The 25,116-nt window shown below is 70.9% G+C and overlaps 1 protein-coding gene across 1 annotated transcript in view; it reads right to left on the bottom strand.

Moving 5' to 3' along the window:
• The window catches only part of PLEC (plectin), a 147,577-nt gene that overhangs the window by 109,678 nt on the left and 12,783 nt on the right, over window positions 1-25,116 (bottom strand). The window contains exons 2-13 of the mRNA XM_067560057.1: window positions 17,140-17,201; window positions 12,763-12,852; window positions 9,892-9,969; window positions 9,261-9,353; window positions 7,522-7,688; window positions 4,986-5,101; window positions 4,746-4,852; window positions 3,365-3,484; window positions 2,099-2,194; window positions 1,374-1,501; window positions 503-596; window positions 179-333 (exon numbers count right to left, since the gene is read on the bottom strand). Coding sequence (XP_067416158.1) covers window positions 179-333; window positions 503-596; window positions 1,374-1,501; window positions 2,099-2,194; window positions 3,365-3,484; window positions 4,746-4,852; window positions 4,986-5,101; window positions 7,522-7,688; window positions 9,261-9,353; window positions 9,892-9,969; window positions 12,763-12,852; window positions 17,140-17,201 — 1,306 coding nt within the window. The remainder of the gene's footprint in view (window positions 1-178; window positions 334-502; window positions 597-1,373; window positions 1,502-2,098; window positions 2,195-3,364; window positions 3,485-4,745; window positions 4,853-4,985; window positions 5,102-7,521; window positions 7,689-9,260; window positions 9,354-9,891; window positions 9,970-12,762; window positions 12,853-17,139; window positions 17,202-25,116) is intronic.

Here is a 25,116-nt window from a genome sequence, read left to right as displayed (position 1 = left end):
GGCGCTGGAGGCCCCGAGGGTCGGTCCCAGGAGGGATGGAGCCATGGGGTGGAGGCCGGCAAGTGTGTGACCCGAGGGGGCGGCGCACTGAAGGGTCCTGCCAGGGCAGCGGGCTGTGGGGCTGTGACCCGAGGGGGTGGGGTTCTGGCTGGCCCCCCAGGGCGGGGTGGGGTGTTACCTGCGGTACATCTGCTCGCCTTGCAGGTGGCGCCCGTCCTTCAGGGCCTGCACGTCGTTGAAGAGGAGGCGGATCATGGCGTCCGCCTTGTCCAGGTCCCGCTCGACCTCGGCTGCCTTCTGCGGCTGCTTCCCCGCGTTCAGCAGCCGCACGTCCTGCCGGGGAGGGCGGGGGTTACACGGGACGGCTGAGACCCGCCCCAGCCAGACACAGCCCCTGGCGTAACACGCACCCCCCGCCCCTGCACTGCCCACGCCCCCCCCACTGCACACTGCCCCACCCTCGCTGCCCCCCGGTCTCAGGCCAGCACCCCGCTGCTCTCACCGCCTGCAGCTGGGTGTCAGCCTGGTTCAGCTGCTCCTCGCACAGCCCGGACTCCATCTGCAGCTTGCTGACGATGCGCTGGAGCCGCTCCAGCCTGCGGGGGGGGGCGCGCGCAAGGTGAGCGACCACGCCCCAGTCTCCTGCCCTGCCCTTGTGTACCCAGCCAGCCCTTTCCCGTTCCCCCAACCCCCCACCCTGCCTCAGCCAGCCCTTTCCCACCCCCTCCAACCCCCCACCCTGCCCCAGCCAGCCCTTTCCTGTTCCCCCAACCCTCCACCCTGCCTCAGCCAGCCCTTTCCCACCCTCTCCAGCCCCCCGCCCTGCCCCAGCCAGCCCTTCCCCGCCCCCCATGCACACCCCAGCTCCCTGCACCCGGACTGGTGGCCAGGGCAGCTCCTCCCCACCCCAGCCCCCCGGGACGCCACCTCTGCTCTGCCCCGTGTCTCTGGGAAGGGCACAGCCCCCCTTTCTTCCCTGGGGCAGCCTGCGAGCAGCACACGGCCGTTCGGGGCGCAGGAGCCGACAGGCCTGGAGCCCCAGCGGCTCTGCCAGTGGCCAGCCCGCACTGGGCTGGGCTCTGCTCGGCGGCCGGGTGGGGCCGCGCTTCCTGAGGGGAGGCACGGGGCGGGCGGTGACTCACCGGCCGTATGGTTCCCATTAAGGGCTGCGAGGACAGGGCGGGGCGGGTCCGGGGGGGCCCGGCTCTGAGCCTCTGAGCGGCTGCCAGCGGAAGCCTGGCCTGACTCATCAGGTGATAGTGCCAGCTCCGGGGGGGTGTCCTGTGCCAGCCCCCGCCCCTCTCACCCGGCTCTTCTCCTCAGTCCAGCCCCCCCTTCCCCACTCCCACCCCCAGCCCCCCGCGAGCTCAGACCTCTCAAACTCGGTGCGCAGCAGCTTCTCGCGCTCCAGGATGGCGACGTGCAGCTTGCCCCATTCCTTCTCCACGTCCAGGGGGTGGTAGCCGGGGGAGACCTGCAGCTGCCCAGCCTGCACGGCGCCCTGCACCGGCGAGAGGGGGCATTAGACGTACCAGGAGGGTCCCCGCCGGGACACTTGCAGCTGTCAGCTTTGGGGAGCACCTGAGGCAGGCCGGGGGGGCCAACCCCCCAGGAAACAGAGCCTCGGCAGGCACGGCGCCATGGGAAGGGGGCACATGGGAACCATGCTGCATGTGGTCTTGGGAGGGTCCTTGGGGCAGGGCGGGCGTGGGGGGCACGAACACGTGGGGACCATCTCTCCTCATACGGGGGCTGGTTGGCCTGAATGGCCCCACTGGGGCAGGCTTTGCCGTGGGCACGCAGAGGGTCTGCAGGGGATTGGGGCTGGGTCCCAGGCCGGCGTCGTGCCCGACAGGGAGCTGGGGTGCCCAGCCGCAGGCCCCGTGCCACGCAGCCTGCTGGGCCTCGGCGCAGAGCAGCAGAGCCCTGCATACCTGAGACACAGAGTCACAGGACAGCCCCCTGCCCCCCGCTCACAGACCTGCTACCAGGGCAGGCGGGCGCAGGCCCAGGGCCGGCAGGGTGCGGCCAGCCTGCTAGCAAGGGGCACACTCAGCCCTGGCACCTGTGCGCAGAACTCAGGGCTGCCCCGGCTCACCTCCAGCGACTGGTAAATGACCTTGGAGCGGTTCTTGTCAGCCTCCTTGGCCGGGAGCTCCATCTCCTTGAACTTCAGGAACTGGCGCCACAGGAGCTGGGGGAGGCAGGGGTTAGCAGGCAGGTGGGGGCAGACTACGGGGGCGAGCAGGGGGCCCCTGGGACCAGCTGCCCCGGGGCTCTGTGCCAGGTGCGGGATACACTCAGCAGGGCTCACACCTGGCCAGCTGCTGCTGGGCCCTGCCCCCGCCCCCACCAGCCAGGGGTACTCCCGCCCCGTGGGTCGGGAGCTGGCCCTGCCCCACGGCGTGGCCGCAGCCGACAGGAAGGAGGCGGGCCGGGCTGGGCCGGTTACAGTTACCGCTGTTGACTCACGAGGGGCCCGGGTGGAAGGAATGAGTCAGACGCCCCCCGCCCAGGGAGCCCCTCCATCCCCCAGCGCTGCCCTGCCCCGCCCCATTCCTCCGGCTCTCCCCGCCCACGGCCAGGCCCCCCTGGCTCAGCCCCGCCGGGCGAGGGCAGCTGCCACGAGCTGAACGCCAGCTCCCAGCGCGGAGACGGGCCTGGCCTCCCGCGGGCCAGATGCTGGGTCCCCTCCGGCCCTGGGGGCCCACGGACCCTGCCCCCTCGGCTGCCAGCAGGAAGCACCCAGGTTGGAGCCGGCGGCTCCGGCTAACTCCCCAGGGAGCTCTGTGGGCCCCCCCCTTCCTGGGGCTGCCAGCTGGCTCCTGCGCTGGGGGTGGGGCCCTCCTCAGGACCCCACCCCCCGCACCTGGGCAGGCTGCCCAGCCGGGCACCCACAGCCAGATCCCCCCGGGAGGCACCTGCAGAGCTCGGCACCAGGCTTTCATCCCCTGCCAGCAGCACTGCGCCGGGACATGAGGAGACAGGAGCCGCACCTGGCTGAGAGCACGGCCCCCGCCAGCGCCAGCTCTGAGCACACCTCCTGCTCCCGCAGCCCCCCCGGACACCGCCCCAGACTGCGCAGCCCCCCCCACTGGATCGCACAGACACAGCCCCCCCAGCAGACACCCCCTCCCCAGTTCCCACAGCCCCCGGGAGGCGCACACCAGGATGCCAAGGCGCAGCTTGCCCTGCTCTCTGCACATCCAGGGCACGGCTGCTCCGGCACCAGCGAGAAGGGGCATGACCTGAACCCGGGGCCCCCGAAAGGAGCTGTGGCGCTCGGGGCGACAGACGGCTGCGGGGCCGGAAGGACCATGGGACACGGGAACCACCCTCCATAGCCAGCCCCGGGCAGCCTCACCTCGATCTCCTCGTAGCTGGCGGGGACCTTGCGCTCCTCGAAGAGCACGGTGTGGCTGCGGATCCACTGCAGCAGCACCGTCACCACCTCGCGGTACTCCTGCCAGCGCAGCTGCAGCTCCTGGGGACAGACCACAGACAGGCCATGGACCGGCCGCTCCCTGCCCAGCCCCGGCCTAGCACAGCGAGTGCCGGGCGCGGGAGCTCCGAGGGGCGCCCCGAATGTCATCGAGGGGCTCTGTGCCTGTCCCCTCGGCGCCAAGAACTGCTGCTCTCCCCGTCAGTCACACACGCAGCCGCTAGCACGAGGCTGGACTCAACACCCAGGAATGGGAACCTCCGTGGCTGAGCGACAGCCCCACGGCAAGTGGGGATGACGTGGGAGTTTTCAGTACTGTTTTTATGACCCCAGGCGTGCCTCAGTTTCCCTTATGTGCTGCACTGTTCCCCAGCTGGGGGAAGGGAGGAGAGGAGCGTTTGCTCTCCCCAGGGTATGGATGTTGCCGGCTGTCTGACGAGGGCGGGCCCAGCCAACCCCATACCTACGGAGGGGCAAAGCCAATCAGGAGGACGTCGGCACCCAAGGCGGTGGGGAGAAAAGGGGTCCCCACCTCTCTGAGGGAGGCTGAGCAAAGAGCCCCCTCCCGCTCTGGGAGGTGTGGGGTGGGGGTAAGTGTTGGCTGCTGGAGGGAGTCGGGGTCTCACCCTGGAGCTGACCAAGGTCCGATGGACAGACAGACAGACAGACAGAACCTGAACCACAGGCTCACTCCAGCTGGGCTGGGCTTTAACCTGCGTTCTCTGCCTTGCCGCGCCACGGGCAGCTGGCTAACAAACCCCGCTGTGGACTGCTCCAGGCGCGGGGCGTTAGCCGGCAGAGCGGCCCGCTCGCGGCCGGCTGGGCTGGGCAGAGCAGAGCTGAGGGCGGGAAGCAGGAGGCTGGAGTCCCGGGGCTCAGTCTCTGGAGGCGCTGAGGCTGCGTGGCCGACCCTGAGCAGGAAGAGGCCCCTGGGAGTCTGGCCCACCGAAGGGCTCCCAAGCCGGGGCAGGCTCCGTGACACGGGTGCCCCCCACCTCTCTGCAAGGCAGCGGGGCGGAGCTGGAGACCAAGGCAGGAGGTGTCAGGGGCCAGGGCCAGGGCAGGGAGACACAGGCGCTCCGGTAAGCGGCTACTACAAGGAGCCGGGTGTCTCTGCTGTCCCCGGAGAGGGACCGAGGTCTGCTCAGGCTGCAGGGAGCCCCGGAGGGAGACGGCTGGCGCCCCAGGCCGGCCCGTGAACAGCGGGGGCTCCCGGCTCCAGCACACGACCCCGTTCTCCCGGCAGGCCAGGCCTGAAGCAGAGCCCGTGAGCCCCTGCGCAGGACACGGAGCCCATACTCACATTGGCCTGGATGCCGAGCGAGACGTCGGGTACCCGGGGCATGGCGTCGTACAGCGACGAGACGTAGGTGATGATGGACTTCTCATCCGGCTGCGGCACGTCCACATCTGGGGGGGCAGAGCGTGAGCGGTGCGGGGAGCCCTGTCCCAGCGGTCTCTGCCTGCAGGGGCTGCCCCCACCCACTGCCGGGCCGAGGGGCTGCTGCTCCCCGGGGCACCGGGACCCTCCCCCACGTCGTACCTTCCGGGTCCAGCAGGCGCGTCACGCTCAGGTCCCGCTCGGCCACGGTGAAGGCCTGGTCCAGGTTCTCCAGGTTGCTCTGCCGATACACCTTGTTCATGTCGATGAGCATGGGCCTGCGTCAGACAGAGCAGAGCAGCGTGTGGGAGGGGGCCGGTTCTGGGGCCCTCAGGACAGCGCCCAGCCCCCGGCTGCTGTGTGCCCCAGACAGGGCATTATTACTGCTCTCCACCACAGCGGCAGGAGTGCCCCGGGCAGCACGTCTGCCTGAGTCTGCCGGCAACCTGAACCCGCGGCTCAGCCAGCAGCTGCCCCCAGCCCCGACGCTCTGCAGCAGCGTGCAGCCCCACGGCCTGGCCCGGCCCGGGAGCGAGCGCCGCAGAACCACAGCTGTGCCCATGAGTCACGGTGCCGCCCAGCCCAGCCTGCCGCCGGCACCGGGCCCCTGAGAGCAGCGGGGCAGCAGCCATGGGCCTCTCTTCACAAGCAACCCTCGCCCCGCTGGCAGCCTGCCGGGCCCCACGCCTGCGTCAGGCACCGGGAGCCACCGCCCGGCGGGGAGGGGCCAGCATCTACCCGAGGCCACGTCTGGGGGAGCCACGTGACCCCCGCCGCCCTGAGATGGCAGGACCGCCCTGGCCCTGCATTAGGGGTAGGTCCAGCTCCCCCCGCGCATGTATGCCCCCCCCATTGCTCCAGACTGCCAGGGGGCCCTGGGCCCAGGTGTCTGTCCCCCATCTCTGCTCAGAGACCGTAAAAGGGGGGGACCCGTAACTCAGTTCTGCACCGGGGGAGGGGGGGGGGGGCGGCAGTTCAAGCCGAACGAGCCCCGCCTGCCCCCCCAGAGCAGCTTTGCCCTCGCTCCCCCAGCGCCCGTCTGCGCGGCGGCGGTGCCCGGCTGGCGATGCCTACACTTCCTGCAGGCGCAGGGTGGAGTGGAGGGAGTACAGCAAGCCGCTGACGCTGGGGGTCTCCGAGGCGGCGGGGTCGGCGATCTCCTCGCACAGCATCACCACCTGCTCCTCCGCCCCCACCAGGGACCCCACCGAGCCGCCCGGCCCCCGGCGCTGCAGCTTCTTCTTTGCCCGCTGCCGCGAGCGCCTCTCCATGCTGGGCCCGAGCCGCCTCTGCTCGCTGAGACGCCGGGGAGCCGGGACCCGCTACAGCCGCCTGCCCTGGGGCTGCGACGCTGGGGAGCCGGGACCCGCTACAGCCGCCCGCCCTGGCGCTGCGACGCTGGGGAGCCGGGACCCGCTACAGCCGCCCTCTGCTCGCTGCAACGCTGGGGAACCAGGACCCGCTACAGCCGCCCTGGGGCTGCGACGCTGGGGAACCAGGACCCGCTACAGCCGCCCTCTGCTCGCTGCAACGCCGGGGAACCAGGACCCGCTACAGCCGCCCGCCCTGGCGCTGCGACGCCGGGACCCGCTACAGCCGCCTGCCCTGGCGCTGCGATGCCCGGGAACCAGGACCCGCTACAGCCGTCCTCTCGCTGCAGAGTGGCGCGCACTGTGCTGTGCTGCGCTGGGAGCCTGCGTCCCCCCCTTCCCCTCCCGACACGGGGCGGGGCGGCTCCTGCACGTACTTGTTACACTTTCAAAGGAAAGCAGGAGCCAAGGTAGCCTCCAGCAGCCCCCTGCACCCCCCCACCCTGCCGCTCCCAGCCGGTGCTGGCCCGCCCTCCATGCAGGCAGGGCCCCCGGGGCAGCTGTGCTGGGGAGGAGCAGGCTGGCCTGGCAGCTCCAGGCAAGCGACAGAGGCTGGGAGGGGTCCCGAAGATGCCCGCCCGCCCAGCCCGGCTCCCTGTGACGCTGGCCCCATGGGCTGATGCGCTGGAACTTGTCTGGGATTTTGCATCAAACGCAGACCCCTGGCGCCAGCCTGGCTGGGGGGCTCCAGGGCAGCAGAGGGGCCGGCGTGGCCTGCCCCACGGAGCCAGCGTCAACCGTCTCTGCTGCGTCTCCAAAGGGAGGCAAGTGAGATGGGCCCAATCCTGCTGCCAGGAGTCAGGGCTCCAGGGGATCCTGATCTGCCTGCAGGCCCCCCCATCCCCCAGCCCACTGCACGCAGCACTGCCCCACGGGGACTGCAGGGAGGCAAGGGGCAGACCAGGCCGGCAGCTGCCATGTATCCGCGGATGCCACTCGCCGGGGAGGGGCTAGCTGGGGATGGGGGGGGCTGTTTGCCAGCCCCCAAGTCTGGGAAGCGAAGGCAGCTCCTGGCTGTGGGGCTGGCGCAGGGCACGGCACGGCCCCACCTCTCTGAACTATCCAGCTGGCTGCCCCGACATGCTGCTGCAGAGCTGTGGGCCTGCCCGAGCCGAGCGGGGCGGGAAGGGGAGGGGAGGGGCACCCTCGCCCTGCCCCACACAGCCTTTGCCTGCACGGGAGGCAGCCCCAGCCAAGGGGGTGGCCGGGCCCAGACCTCACAGAGCAGCTGCTGCCCCCCAAGCCCGGAGCGAGGGAGCCTGCCCCCTCCCTGGGCCGGTAGAGCTGCGTGTGGGGCAGCCCCCTCCCCCGCTCCCAGCCCCTCTCACTTGTGGTGGTGGATGATGGCGTTGAAGAGGCGCCCGTCCCGCCAGCTGGTGGTGAAGTTGTCGCAGCGCAGCCCCTGGTAGCCCTCCACCATGCGCTGGGACCACAGCAGCAGCTTCTCCTTGGCCGTCATGTCCTCCGACTGCCCGCTCACCTGGATGTCCGAGATCTGCAAGGGGCGGGCGGGCGTCAGCCACCAGCCCTGGCCCTGCGGACCCGCTGCCAGCCCGCCCCGTCCCAGCGACCCCCCCCCCCCCCCCCCGCCGCGGGACGCAGCTGTGTCCAGGGGGGTGGGGGGGTGCAGCACAGCAGCCTCCTTCCTCTTTCACTTGCGACCGCAGCCGTGGGGGGCGGGGGGGTTGGAGCCTGACCTTGGCTGGTTCTCGCCACAGGTGCCCATGCCGGCAAACTCCCACCCCAGCGACACGGCACCACACGCGCCCGCCGCAGGGCGGCCCACGGGCTCGCTAGCCCCTGCTCCTCCGGCCCCCCCACGAGCCCAGCCCTGCACCCGGGACGGAGGTCTCCACGCCTGCTGCTCTCCCGAGAGCCGTGTGACAGGGCCCGATGCCCGGGGCCCCCCCTGGAGCCCGCCCCAGCTGCTCACTCACGCTGCCCTGGGCGCTGCACGGACCCGTTCTGCCGCGGGACACCAGGACTCCTGGGTCCAGAGCTGCCCAGCGCGGCGCGGGGGCGGGGGGCCCTGCCCCACCCCATTCCCAGGTGCAGGGCGGGCTGTGCTCGGCTCGGACTACGGGCTGGCCAGGGGAGCAGCACAGCGTGCTCTGGGCCACGCAGCGCGTCAGGAGGGCAGCCGCTGGCAGCTCGGCCTCCCGGCCACGGGCTCCCTGGGAGGAGACAGCCCCAAGAGGCAGGTGTGCGCCCCACGCGTGCAGTGGGGCAGGGGCAGCGCCAGGCACCGGGACTGTCCATGGCTCCCCAGGCGGGCCAGGAGCCCTGTGCCGGGCGGCTGGGGGCCGCAGCGCTGGTTCTCGCAGTTCCAGCTGGCGAAGGGAAATGGCTGGTGGTAGCTAGCGGGGGCAGGCAGGGCCGGCAGCGACGCCCCGTGAGTGAGTCACCGTGGCCTGCCAGGCCCCGCCCCGGGGCTGAGCCACACTTCGGAAACCTGGCACGGGGCGCGGGTGACTCAGCTCTGCCACACGGGCCTCGGAAACGCTGCCCTGCGGCTGCAGCTTTCCTGCCCAGGCAGCCGGTGTCTCCCTTCCCTTCCCTTCCCTTCCCTTCCCCGCCCAGCCGCGCCGCGCCGGGCGAGCCACACTTCCCAGGAGGCCGAGGGGCACCGGCACGTGGGGTGCGCCCCAGCTCCCGGCTCCCTGGAGGTGCCAGCGTGGGTGATGGCAGGACAGAGACCCGGCGCTGACGCCCTGCAGGCAGCACGGCGGGCAGAGGGAGGCAGGCCCGGCTGTACGCAGCTCGGAGACAGCAGGGAGCCCCCAGCTCACCCCACACCACAGCAGGTCCCCGCTCAGTCCTGCCCCACTGCACTCCCGCAGGGCCTCCCCGCCCAAACCCCGCCCGGGCAGGGTGCCAGCTCTGGGGAAGGGTGCGGGGCCCACCCCACCCAACGCCACGGCTCCCCGGGAGCCAGCGAGAGAGCAAGAGCCCCATCCCACTGCAGAGGAGCTCCCGGCAGGGGCACCGTGGGGTGGGAGTGGGGCACGGCCTGGGCTGTGGGGCTGTTGGGCACAGGGCAGGGGCACGGGCAGGGGGGGCGGCTCACCTGGAAGTGCAGGATGATGGTCCAGATGAGGCCCAGCGTCAGCTTGGGGTTGCCGTCGGCGATGTCATCGTTGCGGATGTTCACCAGCTTCACCTGCCGGGCCGAGAGCCGCGGGTACGGTTACACCGGGAGCCCAGCGCCTGCCCCCGGCAGCCCCCCGAGTTCCCCTGGCACCGGCCGTGCCACAGGAAGGGCCAGGCCCGGGGCACGGATGCGGCTAATCTGCCCCCAGCCTCTCACCCCCGCCCGGCTGAGGCAGGTGCTTTATCCCTGAGCGGTTCTGCCTGGAGACCCCCACGGCAGCACGAGCCTCCCCACGGCTCGCCCCGGGCCCCCCCCCCCCCGCCTCCCCATGGATTGCCAGGTCCCAGGCCTGCCCCCACTGTCCTCCACCACCCCACTGCCTGCCCCACCCTCCTTCCTGCCCACCCGCCACACCATGGCTCGCCCAGGGCCCCAGCCTGCCCCACTGCCTGCCCGCCTCCCCCAGTTCAAGCAGGGCCCAGCCTGCCCCACTGTCCCGTCCCCATGGCTCACCCAGAGCCCAGCCTGCCCCATTGCCTGCCTGCCCGCCTCCCCATGGTTCGCCCAGGGCCCCGGCCTGCCCCCCTGCCCCGTCGCCAGGGCTCACCTGCCGGTGTTTCAGGTAATCCAGGGCAATCTGCACGTTCTGCAGCTTGTGGAAGCGCATCCGCCCCTTCTCCCGCGGCTGCGGAGAGGAGCAGGAGCGTGAGTGGCCGAGCCGGGGTGCCGGGGCCCCCAGTGCCCTGAACGCGCCTCCCCCTGCACAGGGCAATGCCAGCAGCCAAGGGCAGAGCTCTCCGGCAACACCAGACGCCCGGGGGTGCAGGTCAGCCGTCAGGGGTGGCACAGAACCAATGGGGCAGCCCCTTCCCCCGACCTGGGCCCCAGCAGGCCCTGCCCTTTGAGCCCTGGCCCGTGGGCCACCCATTGCCGGGAGGGCAGCGAGGATCAGAGAATCACAGACAGGGAGCCCCAGCTGCCCCCCAGCTCTCCTGCCCCGCCCGAGTGCGGGGAGCCCGGCGCGCTCAGGCTGGGACCAGGGCACGGGTCAGGCAGGGTCAGTGCAGGCCTGGGAGCCCCGGGGCCAAAGGCCAGTGTCTGGAGACGAAGGCCACGGAGCCAGGCGGGAACCAGGGGGGCGCCGAGCCGGTCACGCCGCAGTGCTCCCCAGGCTGCAGGAGTGGGGCATGGCCCGGGCCAGGCTGCCAGGCAGGGGCCCCCCCTTCGCCAGCTGAGTCTCTGGAATAGAGGCGCCTGGCAGTGGGACAGAGCTGTGGGGCCGGAGCCTGCAGGAAGGGGCAGCGCGGGGGGTGTGGGGCTGGGCCCGGAAATCCTCAGCTGCGAGTGCTGCCCCCCCCGGGAGCCGGGAGGAAACGTGCTGAACAAACAATAGCGAGGAAAGTGCTGAGCGCGGCTGGGCTACTGCTCCTGGCTTCCTGCGGGGCACCTGCCCCACAGCCGGCACAAACCAGCTCTGGGGCAGGCCCAGGGCCCGGCTCTGCCTCCCTACGCCCTCCTCGCACGGCCGGGGGGTCGCGATCGGCTCTGGCTCCGCACAGGCTGAAGGAGCCCTCGCCAGCCCCTCTTCCCACCCCACGGAAACCCAGCCTCGCTCGCTGAGCCGGCACGGGGCGCCGGGGCGGGCGCAAGGGATTTGGGCAGGATGCAGCGTAAAACGGGACCGGCCGGGGGGAGGGAAAGGGAGCCCCACTGCGCACCAACGCTGGGCACTGCAGGGACACCCACCCCACACCCCCAGAACCAAGCTGGGGCACTGGGGCCTGCACTATGGATCCCCACCCCCCAGCGCTGCACTGGGGCCAGCACTGTCTGCCAGGGGAGAGTGCCCCCTCCGGAGCCCCGCCCCATAGCGCCCCACTGGGGCCGGCACCGAGTGCGAGGGAGCGCGCCCCCTCCGGAGCCCCGCCCCATCCCCCACTGGGGCCGGCACCGAGTGCGAGGGAGCCCGGAGCCCCGCCCCATAGCGCCCCACTGGGGCCGGCACCGAGTGCGAGGGAGCGCGCCCCCTCCGGAGCCCCGCCCCATAGCGCCCCACTGGGGCCGGCACTGAGTGCGAGGGAGAGCGCCCCCTCCGGAGCCCCGCCCCATAGCGCCCCACTGGGGCCGGCACTGAGTGCGAGGGAGAGCGCCCCCTCCGGAGCCCCGCCCCATAGCGCCCCACTGGGGCCGGCACTGAGTGCGAGGGAGAGCGCCCCACTGGGGCCGGCACTGAGTGCGAGGGAGAGCGCCCCCTCCGGAGCCCCGCCCCATAGCGCCCCACTGGGGCCGGCACTGAGTGCGAGGGAGCGCGCCCTCTCCGGAGCCCCGCCCCATAGCGCCCCACTGGGGCCGGCACCGAGTGCGAGGGAGCGCGCCCCCTCCGGAGCCCCGCCCTGCTCCCTGCAGCTCTCCCAGCCCAGTACAGCCCATCCCAAGCAAACTCCAGCCAGGAGCCCAGGCTCCCGGCTCCGGTGCTGGCTCCAGGAGGCACTGGGGGTCTCTTGCCCCGACGGGAAAGGTGCAGCCCCCCCTCCATTGCACGGCTGACCAGAGCTTTGCTGGCCCCAGAACCGGGACCCCCGGCACCCCTGCACCTGTCCTCGGGCTGCCCCCCTGCAGCGCCCCGGAGCCGGCCCCGGGGACTCGTGGCTCGTCGTTGGGCCAGCCCCGCCCATCGCAGGTTAGCACGATTTTAGCAAAGCTCCCATTGGCCGGGCTGGCCGTGATGTCACGTCTCCCCAGCCAATGGGCGGCCGTGCGGAGAGCAAAGGGCAGGACCACTCACCAACCGCACGCTCCTCATCAGGTCTCGCTCCCGCGGCTGCCCAGCCAGAGCAGAGCAAAGAGAGGCAGAGGCAGAGGCAGGTCAGGGGCCAGCAGACAGGTACAAAGAAGCAGAGAGTTCAGTGTAGCGAAGTCACGGTCACCTGTTAAAGGCCCAGCATGCACCGGGGTGGCGAGCCAGCGGGGGCGGGTGCACCGCGTCGAGGGGCACGGGGGGGGGGGGGGGGGGAGGCGAGGGCTGAGGATCCCGGAGGAGGTCCAGGAACCAGGCTGGCTTCTACAGTAGACAGAGCAAGCAGAGGGTCGGCGGCACATGCATGCGGGGCCAGCAGGGAGGCTTGCCAGGAAGCAGGGGTCACGATCCTCCTCGAGGTGGAAGCGCCATGGGGGGACTGTCCGTGGGGCCGGGCCGGGGACCAGCCTGTGGGTCAGCAGGGCGAGGATGTGCCCTAGCGCCCCGTGGGGGTGACGTGGGGGGCGGGGGAGGACCAGCACAGAGCAGACACTCACCGCGAGAACCTCTCCCCTCCCTCCCCAGCCCTGGGACCAGAGTGGGCACTGCTCTCTGGCCCCCCCACGCCACAGCGCAGAGACCGCCCCGAAGGGCAGGGGGGCGAGGCGCCGGCGGGGAGGAGAGCAGAGAGGCGGCTGTGCGGAAGCTGCAGACCAGAAGCCAGCGAGCGGCGTGACCTACCAGGGTGTCCCCCGACAGCACCTCCAGCAGCGAGATGAGGTTGTGGCCATCCCGCAGGTCTTCGTAGAGGTCGTTGACATGGCGCTGAGCCTGCGGAGAGGGAGGAGAACCATTAACGGGCAAGGCGAACCTCCGCCCCGGAGACACGGCCAGCCCCAGTAGGCTGCGGTGAGCCGGGGAGAAGGGGCGTGGGGGGCGGGGGGCCGGGGGCAGGGACCAGCAGGCATGTGCCAATTCACCAAAGATCGTCATGGGGGGTCTCAGATGAAAAGTCCTGTCACACAGCTGTCACGAGCACCGCAAATCGCATGCGTGCGTGTGCGTGTGTGCGCGTGTGCGCGTGTGTGTGCGCGTGTGTGTGCGCGTGCCATGCAAGAAGTCGTGGATCTGAGCCAGACAATGGCGTTCCCCAGCACGTCGTGCCTGAGCCGGATTCCTCCCGACAGGAGCCAGAACCGCCCCGGCTGTCGGGATGGACAGCGAGCCGTGCAAGCCAACGGTGCGGACACCCATTTACACACGAATCACACGTTAGCGAAGAGCTGTGACCAGGCCAGGCGCACACAGGGAAACACAAGCCACAGGGCGAGCCTGTCTGTCAGGAACACCACGAACTCGGGGTGTACGTAGAAAGCCAAGCCAGCGGCCTGGCGACCTAGACCCAGGAGAGCGGGTCTCAGCCAGCGTGGAGTGAACGCTGGGTGAGAGTGTGCTCGAGGGGAGGAGCCGCGAGCGAAGCGCAGGCTCTGGGCAGCGTGCTCGGACTTGCTTTGCAGCAGCCGTTTGTTTCCAGTGTCTCCCCACCAGCCCCTGGATCCCGGCTCTTTGATAACAAACGGGATCTTGTCTGCTCTCCGTGCTGCGCGCCCGGCCCAGCCGGCCCTGGCTCAGTCTCACAGCTCTGTTCTGCTGGTAATGGTGCGTGTCCCGGGACCGGGGCTGGGCGCTGCGGTTTCGGCAGGCATGGACAAGTCCTGCTAAGGGCGGGTGGCGAGGCCCTGGGCACCCCGCGAAGCCACACAGCTGCCCCAGCCCCCCAGGGTGAAAGGTCAGCATCTTCCTCCAACAAGGACACGTGCTCCCTGTCCCCCACCGTGGCAGCAGCCTGGGGGCTGGGCGAGCACACAGCCCCCTTCCCTCGGCGCCCAGCAAGGGCAGGCTGCCACCCGCCACCCCGAGACCACGGCCCTGCTGAGGGACCCCCACTGTTACTGCCCGGGGAGGGGCTGTGCTGCAGGACTGAGCCCGGTCCCGGGGGGCCCCAGCTCCAGACAAACCCGGGCCTGTAAGCGCTCTCCCCCGCCTCCCTCCCAGCCCCGAGGGGCCCGCACACAAGCAGCTCCGCGCCCGGCCCGGCGTCGGGGAGGGCAGGAAGGAGCCATGCACGGGGAGGGCAGGTGCCACGGTCACGCCGTGCAGCGGGCAGGATACCACCTACCTCCGCTCGCCAGTGCTGCCAGGGGGGGCGGGGAGAGAGACAGAGGGGGGTTAGGAGAAGAGAGGGAGGCGCAGACCCGGCGTCCAGCTTCCCAGCAATAGCAGGGGGACGGTTGGGCCCCCAGCTCGGCCTCAGCCCCCACCCTGCCCGCCGGCAGCACGCTAGCCAGCTGCCCACGCCCCCGGAGGAGCCCTGCCGGGAACCTGCTGCAGGCTGGAGCCCAGAGGGCAGACAGCCCCCCGCCAGGGCGCCGGACGCTCCACTCAGGGCGGGGCCCCTGGAGGCCCCTTGGCTTGGCTGGAGGGCAGAGAAGGAGCCTGGGCAGCCCCATAGGGAGATGCATCCCGGGTGGGGCAGGCCCCAAGGAGCAATGGGGATCCCAGCCATAGCAGAGAGGTCCCCTCCCCACACGGGAGGGGGCTGGAGTGCCGAGGCCTCCCCACGCAGAAACTGCAGAGCTGCATCGAGCCCACCACATGCACAGAGCAGGGGCTCCCTGCGCCAGCCCCACGGCCCACGCGAGCTCCCACTCACCCAGCCCCACAGCCCCCAGTGCAGCCCCCTCCCAGCTTTACGTGGCTGGCCCACCCCCAGCATCTCCTCTGCCCGGCCCGAGTCGGGATGACAGCTGCTCAGGGGCCCACCCTGGGGCCGTGCTGCCTCGGCCGGTGCAGGCAGCCCAGAGCCCCTGGCCACGGGGGCGAGAGCTGTCTCTGTCTGCCACGGTCTGGGGTGTGCCGGATGCTTCCCAGCCAGGCCTGGCCCTGCCCAGCCCTGCCTGCCCCAGGGAGCAGAATGCACAGAATGCGGGGGCGGGAATTACCGACCTGGCACGGGCGGGCGCCGGCAGGCACACCAGCGTGTTGATTTGTCTGTGCACGGCCAGACACGCGTGTGGGGGCTGGGAGGGCGTGCGCCAGCGCTCCAGGAGTCTGGAGCTGGGCCTGGCTCGTGGGGCAACAGCGAAAACCGGTGCTGAGAGGCAGCAGCACGTCCCTGCGCTCGGATGACGTCAGGGGTTCGACATGCGGCTGGGACCGGGCCGTGTCCTGCACTGGGCCGGGCCGGGCCGGGCGTTAGCGGTTAGACCCGGGGCCGTGTCCTGCACTGGGCCGGGCCGGGCGTTAGCGGTTAGACCCGGGGCCGTGTCCTGCACTGGGCCTAGCCAGGCATTAGCGGTTAGACCCGGGGCGTGTCCTGCACTGGGCCGGGCTGGGCGTTAGCGGTTAGACCCGGGGCCGTGTCCTGCACTGGGCCGGGCCGGGCGTTAGCGGTTAGACCCGGGGCCGTGTCCTGCACTGGGCCGGGCCGGGCGTTAGCGGTTAGACCCGGGGCCGTGTCCAGCACTGGGCCGGGCCGGGCGTTAGCGGTTAGACCCGGGGCCATGTCCTGCACTGGGCCGGGCCGGGCGTTAGCGGTTAGACCCGGGGCCGTGTCCTGCACTGGGCCAGGCCGGGCATTAGTGGTTAGACCGGGGGCTGTGACTATTGAGAAGAGGCCGAGGTTACACCAGAGGGTTCCAGTCCCTCCTACCGGGAAGGAGGGGGCTGCCCCATGGTCCATCAGCCCAGTGCTCCCTGCTGCAGGGCTCCTGCCCCTCCCGCTGGCACCAGCCCCGTGGGTCAGGAGGCGAGGCCCAGGCGGAGCCGGCCCGGCAGCTCCGTGGGAAGGGCATGGCTGAATTGCTGGGGGGAGGCGAGGGGTTCGTAGCAGATTTTCCACAGTAGAAGGAAGACAGAAGAGCCCGGCTGGGGCGGGGGGGAGGCACTGTTCAAGTCATAGGACGCAGGCCCAGAGGCAGCTCCGAAATCCTGCTTCAGCAACACCACTCGGAAAATACCCTTCTCCCTGGGCCGAGCACAATCCACCCATTCAGAGCCAGGCCGCGTGCCCGCGCGGGAGGAGAGGCAGCCCCCAGCTCTGCTGGGCACGGGACAGAGCGGCTCCTCCTGGGCGCTGGCAGCCGCCCCTTCGGCCCTGCCCGGAGCACACCAGCTGCCCTGCTCCGGCGCCCAGCGCGCGACTCCTGCCACCCCCTGCAGCGGGGGCGCCCGGACAAGGAGGCAGAGCAGAGCCGGGCACAGGGTGTGCCCGCGTCTCCCCGCAGGACCGCTGCTGCGGCCTGGCTGCCCTCGCCCTGCGAGGAGCGGTACCTCGGTGCTGCCCCAGCCGGCCCCGTGCGCTGCTGTCTGCTCTCCTGCCCCGTGCTGCCTGCGAGGGGCCAGGAGCCGGTACCAGCTGGGATCAGGCTGCAGGTGTGAACGGGGCAGCTCAGCTGGCATCCCCTGCTCTGGTCAGGGCAGACGGCACCTCCAGCTCAGTTATTCTGGGGCTCCCGCCTGGCGAAGCCTGGCCCTCCAGCCCCAGGCCCAGCCCAGGTCACACACGGGCCCCTCTCGGTCCTGGCTCCGGCATCCCAGACTCCCCAGGGCAGAGATGTTGGGACGGGGCAGCTGCGAAGGGGAGGCGCAGCGGGTAGCCTGGCAGGACGCAGCTCTGTGACTGGCAGCCAGGGAGAAGTGGCTGGGCCCAAGGGATGGGCAGCGCCGTCATCAGCAAGGAGGCAAGGGACCCCCGGGGCTAGGGCTCCTCCCATGGGTGTCTCCCCTCCTGAAAGCCACCCCTGGGGGAAGGGCTGAGGAAGGGGGCGCTGGCCCCAAGGGGATAACTGCAGCACCAGTGACTAGGGGTGACTTGTCCCCAGGGGCTGCTGGCCCAGAAAGCGACGCAGTGACAAGCCAGGAGCAGGACCTCCCCCAGTAAGAGCTGGCCATTGTCAGCTGTTCACTCCACCCATCCTGCAGCAGTGAGTTCCACAGGCTAACCAGGCACCACTTGTTAACAGTGAGGGACCTGCCTCGCCCTGGACAGTCACCTCTGCTGCCCCACCCTCCACAAAGAGACCTTGCCCCTGCCCCCCACCTTGGGGGGCGCCTTACCTTGATGAGGTGCTTGTTGACCCATTTGGTGAAGGTTTTCTTCTGGACCCGATCTCGCTCATCTGCAAGAAAGAGCACGCGGGGGTTAGCCCGGGGCTCAGAGAACGCAGGGCACGTATAGGCCGGGGTCCCCCAGGGACAGAGCTCGCCTGCCCCGAGCTCAGCCCAGGCAGGAAGGAGCCCGGGAAGCGTGACTCACCGGTGCTGATGGGAAGGAAACGGTGACTCATGTGCCACAGCCCCGGCCTTGCCCCATGCCCAGCTGCGGGCAGGAGACAGCGGAGGGCAACACTCCAGAGCAGCCCTTCGCCCGCTCCCCAGGGGGTCGGCAGCAGCCCCTCCGAGCACAGCGACCCACACACGTATCCCAGCTGGCCCGGCCCCCAGCGCCCCCACACGGCCTGCCCCACTGAAGGAGCCTGCAGCCCTAGGGGCTAGCCACTTGCCCCCAAGGGCTCGGCGAGGACCCAAAGGCACCCGGGGCAGCCCTGTCCCACCCGGCACGAGGGGCAGGGCGAGCGCCAAGGGGTTCCTAGCCAGGAGGCGTTCTACAGCAGCTGGACCCCGCATGTGCTGGGCGACCCCTCCCCACACGGAATGGCGAGCCCCTTGGCCTCCTGGGGGCAGGGGGGCTCAGTCACTACTCGGGAGAGCCCTCCTGTCCTGCCTCGGGGAGCACGGGCGGTGGGGACCCGGCAGGGAGCAGCTATCTGCATTCCTTGCAGGCCAGCACATCCCGGAGCATGGCCCAGGCGCCCTGCCCCGCCCCGCCCCACCCCGCCCTGCCAGGCCTGCAGACAGTGGGGTGGGCCCCACAGCAGAGACTCGGGGTGGCTAGGACCTGTTTCTGGCAGGAAGGGCCGTGCGCTGCAGCGGGGACCAGCTCAGCAGTAATCCTGGCCGCTGGGCGCTGGCCGTGGGGCTGGGAACACCAGGCCACAGACAGGCACCACTGCCTCTCTGCACTCTGGGGCTGTCTCACCCCACAGCCCCAGTGGACTCCTGACACCCCAGTCCCAGCTCTGAGGGCTGCAGGAGGCGAGGCCCAGCCCCATGGCGAGCGGAGAGCACAGGGGCCGTGCCAACGCCCTCAGCCCCACCGTCCCTTGTGCTGGACCCCTCCAAAGCCCTGTGCAGGGAGCACGACCTCTCCCTGGGGGGCAGCTCAGCCCCATTGCCCCTAGCACACAGCCACGGGGCGGCAGCCCTGCCTGGCTCAGCACTAGCTGCTTGGGGGCTCAGGGCACACGGGCCTGGCCCAGCCCGCCACAGCTCGCAGAGACCTGGGCCTGGAGGCGGGGGGCAGGCTGACCTGCCGGGAGGGGGCCGGGGCGAGCAGGTTACAGTCTGGTGGGGACCGGCCCATGTGTCCGGTCGTGGGGACCCTGGGCGGGGGAGGAGGCGGGGAACGCCCCCCTGCACCTGGGTGTCCCCACCCGGCAGCTCACACACCCTTGTCCTGGGTGTAAATGGCCACACTCCCTCCCTGTCTCCCCCCCTCATTCAAGCCTGACTCACCCTAACAAAGAGGGGAGCCCCCCACCCCCACCCCTCGCCAACAGGCTCGCTGCCATGGGGCTGGGGGGGCCCCGGCTGCCCCCATGTGGCTTTCACGTGTTGTGTCTTGTCTGGCTGGCAGCGCGGGGAGATTTCCCGGTGCAACACCCGGCCGCCCGGGGCCAGAGACACGCGCAGGGAGGGGCACGCAGGGCGGGGCTGGGCCGCCCAGCAGGCGTGTCCGGGGGGCAGGGAGACCCGGGCGGGGGCTGCAGTGCCACAGACAGGTGCCCAGCGGCTGCACCGAGGGCAGGCAAAGCAAGGGCACTGCCCTGGGCAGAGCGGCAGGAAGGGAACCCAGCGGGCGTGGAGGAAGCGTGTGCAGACGGACGCACCCGCCTGCAGACGGACGCACAGAAGCTTGGAGGAGAGGAAGCACAGACACACCCCCGGGGCATGGCCCAGACAGGGAGCACGGCGGCAACGAGCCCCTGAGACGCTTCTCCTCACCCCCCCCCCCCCCGCCCCTTCCAGCCTGTCCCGGGCCGGCCGCCCACGCTCCTCGGCGGGCTGGGTGGGGCAGGAAGTGCCGCTCACTCCCCACAGGCCGCGGCTCCCAGCTGACTGGGCCGGGAGCAGAGTCCCACCTGGGGGGGCTGATGGGCCACGACCCCCCCGGGGCCCCAGTGACCTGCCCCACCACGCCCAAACTCATCACAGCCGGGCCCCCAGCTACAGGCTGGGGTGGGGAGCGCAGACACCCACCCGGGAGCCGCGGTGCCACAGGGGGTCACACCCCAGCAGAGACTGCCCAGGGGGCACGTACCCCGGCAGTGTGTGGGGCAGAGCTCGCAGCAGCGGGGTGCTGGAAACAGACCCCCCCCCACACACACACACACGGAGCAGCACCAGGGCTCGGGTCACAGCTGAGAGCGGACACCCCCTGCCCAGAGACACCGAGGGGCAGATACAGCCCCCCTCTCGCCCCCCAAAACGCACCACGCACAGAGCAGCCCCCCGCCAGCACAACCCCCACACGGCTGCTCACCAGCGGCCCCCGCAGGCCCCTCCTGAAACAGAGCCCCCCCCCCAGCCAGCACAGACATCCCGCACACCCCACGGCGCGGCACAGCCCCCGAAGTGCCCCACCCCCAGCCCCCGCGCGCAGGCTGGGCAGCGGCTCGGTACCTTTCTTTCCCTCCGTGGCTCTCAGCACGGCCAGGTAGAGGTTCTCCTCGGGGCTCTCCACCTCCCGGCTCTGCAGCCGCTGCCTGGACATGGTCCCTGACACTCCTGGCCCAGCGATCCTCTGCTGCCTGGCCCGGCCCTGCCCTGCCCTGCCCTGCCCTGCCCTGCCCAGCCCTCTGCGCAGGGCCGCTGACTGCAGACTGGAGAGACAGAGCCACGCAGCGCTCCCCACCCGGCTCCAGCTGCCTCTGCCCCACGGTGCCAGGCCTGCCCCTCTGCTCCCCAAACTCCGCCCCCGAGAGAAGTCTCTGGGTTGGGGGGGGCGGAGGCTGGGGCTCCCCGCCCAGAGCCAGGGCACAGCCTGCCTGCCAGAGACAGGAAACCTCGTCTGTAACCCTTTCCTTGCCCGGCGGGCCGGCTCACCAGCCTGGGGCAGCTCTCCAGGCCACCGCATTGCCACACGACCAGCGGATCTATGACCCAAGGCGGGAACGGATGGGGGCAGGTCCCAGGGCAGAGAGAAAACGCCCCCCCGTGCCTGAGACGCCCCATCAGCCCAGAGCCAGGGACCCCGGCTCCTGTCACTGCTGCCCCAGGGAGCGGCCCCACCGGAGCCCGGCAATGGCCCCGCAGCCACCCCTACCTGCACAGGGGGGCACAGCCCCAGTGCCCCCCATCTGCCCATCTCCGCCAGGGGCCAGTCAGTGCAGGCTAAAGAGGCCCCAAGGCGCCCCCATGACAGGATCACTGGGCCAGCACCCCTCCCCCTCTGCCATGTGTGGGGTGGGGTGCGGTGGGGAGGGGAGGGGCTCCCCAGCAGTCGACGCAGGAAGCGGGCGCCTGGGTGCAGCGTGGACCTTGCACGCCCGGCTGGAGTGCGCACATGGCGGCTGCACCGTGACTCACGCCTCGGCGGGACACGCCCGGCTCCCGGCCGGCCGGCAGAGTGGGCCCAGCCCGGAGCAGGAAGCTCTCCCCAGCCCCACGGGATCTCAGCCTGGGGCCCACCTGGGGGCAGGTGACCACGCCCCACACGCCCAGCCGAGCGGCCCAGGAGTAAACTCCCCACGTGCCCCACAGCCCGCCCACCCCCACCCCGGGCAGGGCTGAGTGCACCAGGGCGAGCCCCAGAACGGGCCGGCCCAGCGGCAGGGAGGACAGAGGCAGAGACAGCCCCAGCTCCGCTGACGCAGCGCCCGTCCCTACCCATCCTGTTTGCTTTCTGGGTGCGGCTGCTCTGAGCTGGGGGGGCCTGAGAAATCAGAGCAGCAGCGTGGGGCTGGCAGCTGGTCCTGCTGCTCCCAGAGCATTTCCCAGCTCCGGTCGAGGGCCGTGGGGCAGAGCCCCACAGCAGCCCTGCCTGGGGACGACTCAGAAGAGGCCTGGGGCTCGGCGGGAGGCTGCCCTGAGACAAAGGTGGAGCAGAGCTGGCTGGAAGCTGCAGCGGGAGCCCGGGGCCAGGCCGTGAGTCAGCCCCGAGCCAGCCAGGCAGGCAAAGGGCAGCGAAGGGTGGAGGTGCTGGCCCTGCCCCGCCCTGCTCCCCCCAGCGTCTTCCAGCCCGGCTCCCCCCTGCCACGCCCCTCGGTTTCCAAGGAGCTGAGCGGCCCTGCCGTGGGCGCGGGAGGAATGCGCCCTGCGACCGTTTCTAACCACAAGCTATTTTCCAGCCACTGACACGTATGGAGCAAGAGCTGCAGCTGCAGGGCCAGGCGGGCAGCACGGCCCCGCTGCCGAGACAGGCACTTCCCAGCAGGGGGCGCTGCGGGCAGGGGGGCAGCTCCCGGCTATTCCTGCCCCACCCCGCCCAGCAGGGGGGCCTGGAGGGGTCGGGCGACCGTGGCAGCATTTGCTCCTGTCTCTGTGCAATTGGCAGGGGAGGAACCAGCCCCCCCAGCCAGGGCAGCGCCAATCATTCTCCCTCTGCCTCCCGCCAGCAGGGCCGGGTGCAGTGTGGGGCTGGCCCCCCCCAGGGTGAGACACACCCCCCGCCGGGAGACATCTGCGCCAGCCACCCGGGGGACCAAGGCTCAGAGACTTCATGGCCAGGAGGGATCCTGGGATCCCCGTCTGAGCTCGTCTCTCTGGCCAGCGCCCCTCAACCGGCGACTCCAGCCCCACAGACGCCCCCGTCCGGGCTGACAGACACCGAGTGAGGGGGACTCACCCATCTCAGACCTGCCCTCAGCTGCCCCTGCTCAGCCCGCGCCCTGCGCCCCTCCGCCAGCCCCCATCACTGCCACACACCCAGGCGCCAGGCTCACCTTCAGGTCCTGCCCCAGAGATGCTGACAGCCAGCCCCACTGCCCACTGCCCACGAGCCCCTTCGGGCTCCTCCTCCCCCGCTGCCCCTCGTGCCCAGGAAATGCCTCCCGGGCACACCCGCTAAGCGCCCTCGCTGCCTCCTTTGACCCCTCCCGGGCGCCAGGCCTGGGGGAGCGCGACCCAGGTGAGGGAGCGGGTACGCTCACGCTGCCCCTTGCTCACACTGGCTGTACAGCGCCTGGCACAGAGGGGCCTGCCCCCAGACCGTGACGGGAGCTGATGGGTCCCTGCGAACCCTGGATACAACCGCTCCGCAGGAAGACTCGGGGCGCCCCCCGCTGGATCCCCGCAAATCACACAGCAAGGGCCCAGCTCTGCACCCAGAGCCTCTGAGAAAGTCCAGAGAACCCCACTGTGACCGGCAAGCTGCTCCGGCTCCGGCTCCGGCTCCGGCCCCGGCCCCGGCCCCGGCCCCGGCCCCGCGGGCAGAGCCCAGACTGCCCAGGGCTGCAGCAAACCAGGCTGAGAACCACCGAGAACCGGGCACCAACATGGGGTGCAGTCTGAGCCGACTGCTCCTACATCAGCCCAGCTCCTGCCTCTGCAGCCACCCCCGTGCAGCCCAGTCATTGTCCCCATGCTGTCTGCTACAGCCGGACAGCCCCGCTACAGCCGGACAGCCCCACAGACCAGTCATCACCTGTGACAGCCGGACAACCCCAGACTAGTCACCCCTGCTATAGCCAGACAGCCCCGCTACAGCCGGACAGCCCCACAGACCAGTCATCACCTGTGACAGCCGGACAACCCCAGACTAGTCACCCCTGCTATAGCCAGACAGCCCCGCTACAGCCGGACAGCCCCACAGACCAGTCATCACCTGTGACAGCCGGACAACCCCAGACTACTCACCCCTGCAACAGCCAGACAACCCCGTTACAGCCGGACAGCCCTGCTACAGCCGGACAGCCCTGCAAAGGTCATCCCCACTGGAGCCAGACAGCCCTCGCTACACCCAGAAAGCCCCACAGGCCAGACACCCCCGCTTACAGCTGGACAGCCCCTCCTACCGCCAGAGAGCCACACAAACCAGTCACCCCACTACAGCCAGACAGCCCTCGCGGTGTGCTACAGCCCCCACTCAGGCCAATACAGCCAGTGCCAACCCCACCCCATCACACCCGCAACACCCTGCAGTGCAGTCACTGTCCTGCACTGTGCACTACCGCCCACGCTGCACCCCGGCCTATGCTCCAGCACAGAGGGGCTGCTGCAGACTGTGCATGTGGGGGGCCGCAGGCTGGGCAGGGCAGGGCAGGGCAGGGCAGGGCAGGGCAGGGCGGGCGGCCGTTTGCCCAGGGCAGGGAGCCCATGAGCTGGCTCTTGCTGCTGGACAGAGGGACAACAACGCACTCAGGGCCGGAGAAACACACCTGGCACGTGGGGCTGGGCCATCCGCTCTGCTCCACCTGCCCCGGGCCCGGGCACCTCCTCTGCCCAGGGCTCTGCACGGGCCCCGCCCCGTGTGCCCATCCACATGAGCAGGGGGAGCAAACGGTAGGGCCAGCTGTCCCGGGGCTGCAGACCCTTCCCATCCCCTGGGGCACAGAAACTTCCCCCCGGCACGGCCTGAGTCCAGTCCCCACCCCCACCCCCGCTTCCTGGACTGAGTAACCCCTCGCCCTGCGGCAGGGCAGGGTCTGGGGTTGGGAGGAGCTGCAGGGCTCACCCCCCCTCCCCTGCCGGGGGGCAAGGACACTGCGCTGCAGCCTCGTCCCTGTGGGGGCCACCAGCTAGCCTGGCCTCAGGCAGGACACACGGGGCAGGCTGGGCAAGGTGCTGGGCCGGGCCAGGTTCCGCCGCGGGGCAGGTGACGGCTCAGAGCCCGAGGACTGGCTCAGCTGGGCTGAGGAGCCCAGGAAGGCCTGGGGCAGCCTGTGGGGCAGGGCTCACAGCGCAGGGAGATACGGGTCCGACTGCAGGACCCAGACAGTGGGGGGGGGCCCGGCCTCTCAAGGCCCAGCTTGACTCAGCCTGGCTGGGATGGTTCAGTGGGAGCTGGCCCTGCTCTGAGCAGGGGGGTGAGACTGGATGCCTCCTGGGGCCCTTCCAGCCCTGATCTGCTGCGATGGGCAGGTGCCAGACAGGGAGAGCACAGAGCAGGTACAGCTCCAGCATGAGCGGGCAGAGCCAGCGCTCCCAGCAGCTCAGACAGGGAAGCCGCCCCCAGCGGGGCCCGTCCCCCCCAAACCCCTCTGCTCCCGGCAGCAGCAGGCCACAGCTCATCTCTGGCTGGTCAAAGGCCCTGCCGCCCCCTTGGACTCAGGTGGGCCGGGCGTGCAGGGCAGTTCCGGAGCGTTAGTGCTGTCCAGCAGGTCTCCCCCCACCCTGCCCTGGGCGTCACTCCCGCACCTGCCACCGCAGCAGTGGGGCCCCAAATCTCTGGAAGCAGGGGGGCTGCACGGGTGTCGGGGGGCCCAGGACTGGGCTCAGCAGCTGGAAGCACGCTCCACGGCTGGGAAGGCCAGTCCCATTCCTGGCTGTCCTGAGGGCAGAGGCCTGGCGGGACCTCGTGGGAGAGGCCGGCAGGGTCTGCGAGCGGGCAGGTTGCTCTGGTTTTCCAGGAACCAGGGGCGTCCCTTCCGTCAGCTTTACTGCAGCTCCACGGGGCTCCTTGGCAGCACCGTGGGGAGAAGAACTTTGACCCCCAGCTCCCGCACGGGCAGGGCATTCAGGGCGCACTGCACTCCGAGGCCAGCACGGCTGGCAGAGCCCTCCAGCGCTGAGTGGGGGCCCCAGGCAGGACGAGAATGGGGGTCACGATGCGGGGAGCAGGCAATGGGGGCAGTGCTCTGGGGCTGGCGGGGGGCTAGAGGGGCTGGGGCATCCATTGCCAGGAAGCGGCGGTGCCCTGCCGGGAGCCGTGCTGGGGGTCCCGGCTGCTCTGGGGGAGGGGCCAGCCAGGTGTGCGGGGTCCCCTGTGCACCTGTCCCGCCGCGCAGGGGCTGCTGGATCCGTCAGTGCTACCCT

Source organism: Emydura macquarii, unplaced genomic scaffold, assembly GCF_026122565.2.
Source record: "Emydura macquarii macquarii isolate MOO-44397 ecotype Brisbane River unplaced genomic scaffold, CSIRO-AGI_Emac_v2 contig_2246, whole genome shotgun sequence".
NCBI lineage: Eukaryota > Metazoa > Chordata > Testudines > Chelidae > Emydura > Emydura macquarii.
The sequence above is the reverse complement of the archived record's forward strand: the minus strand, read 5'-3'. Positions and strand labels throughout refer to the sequence as shown.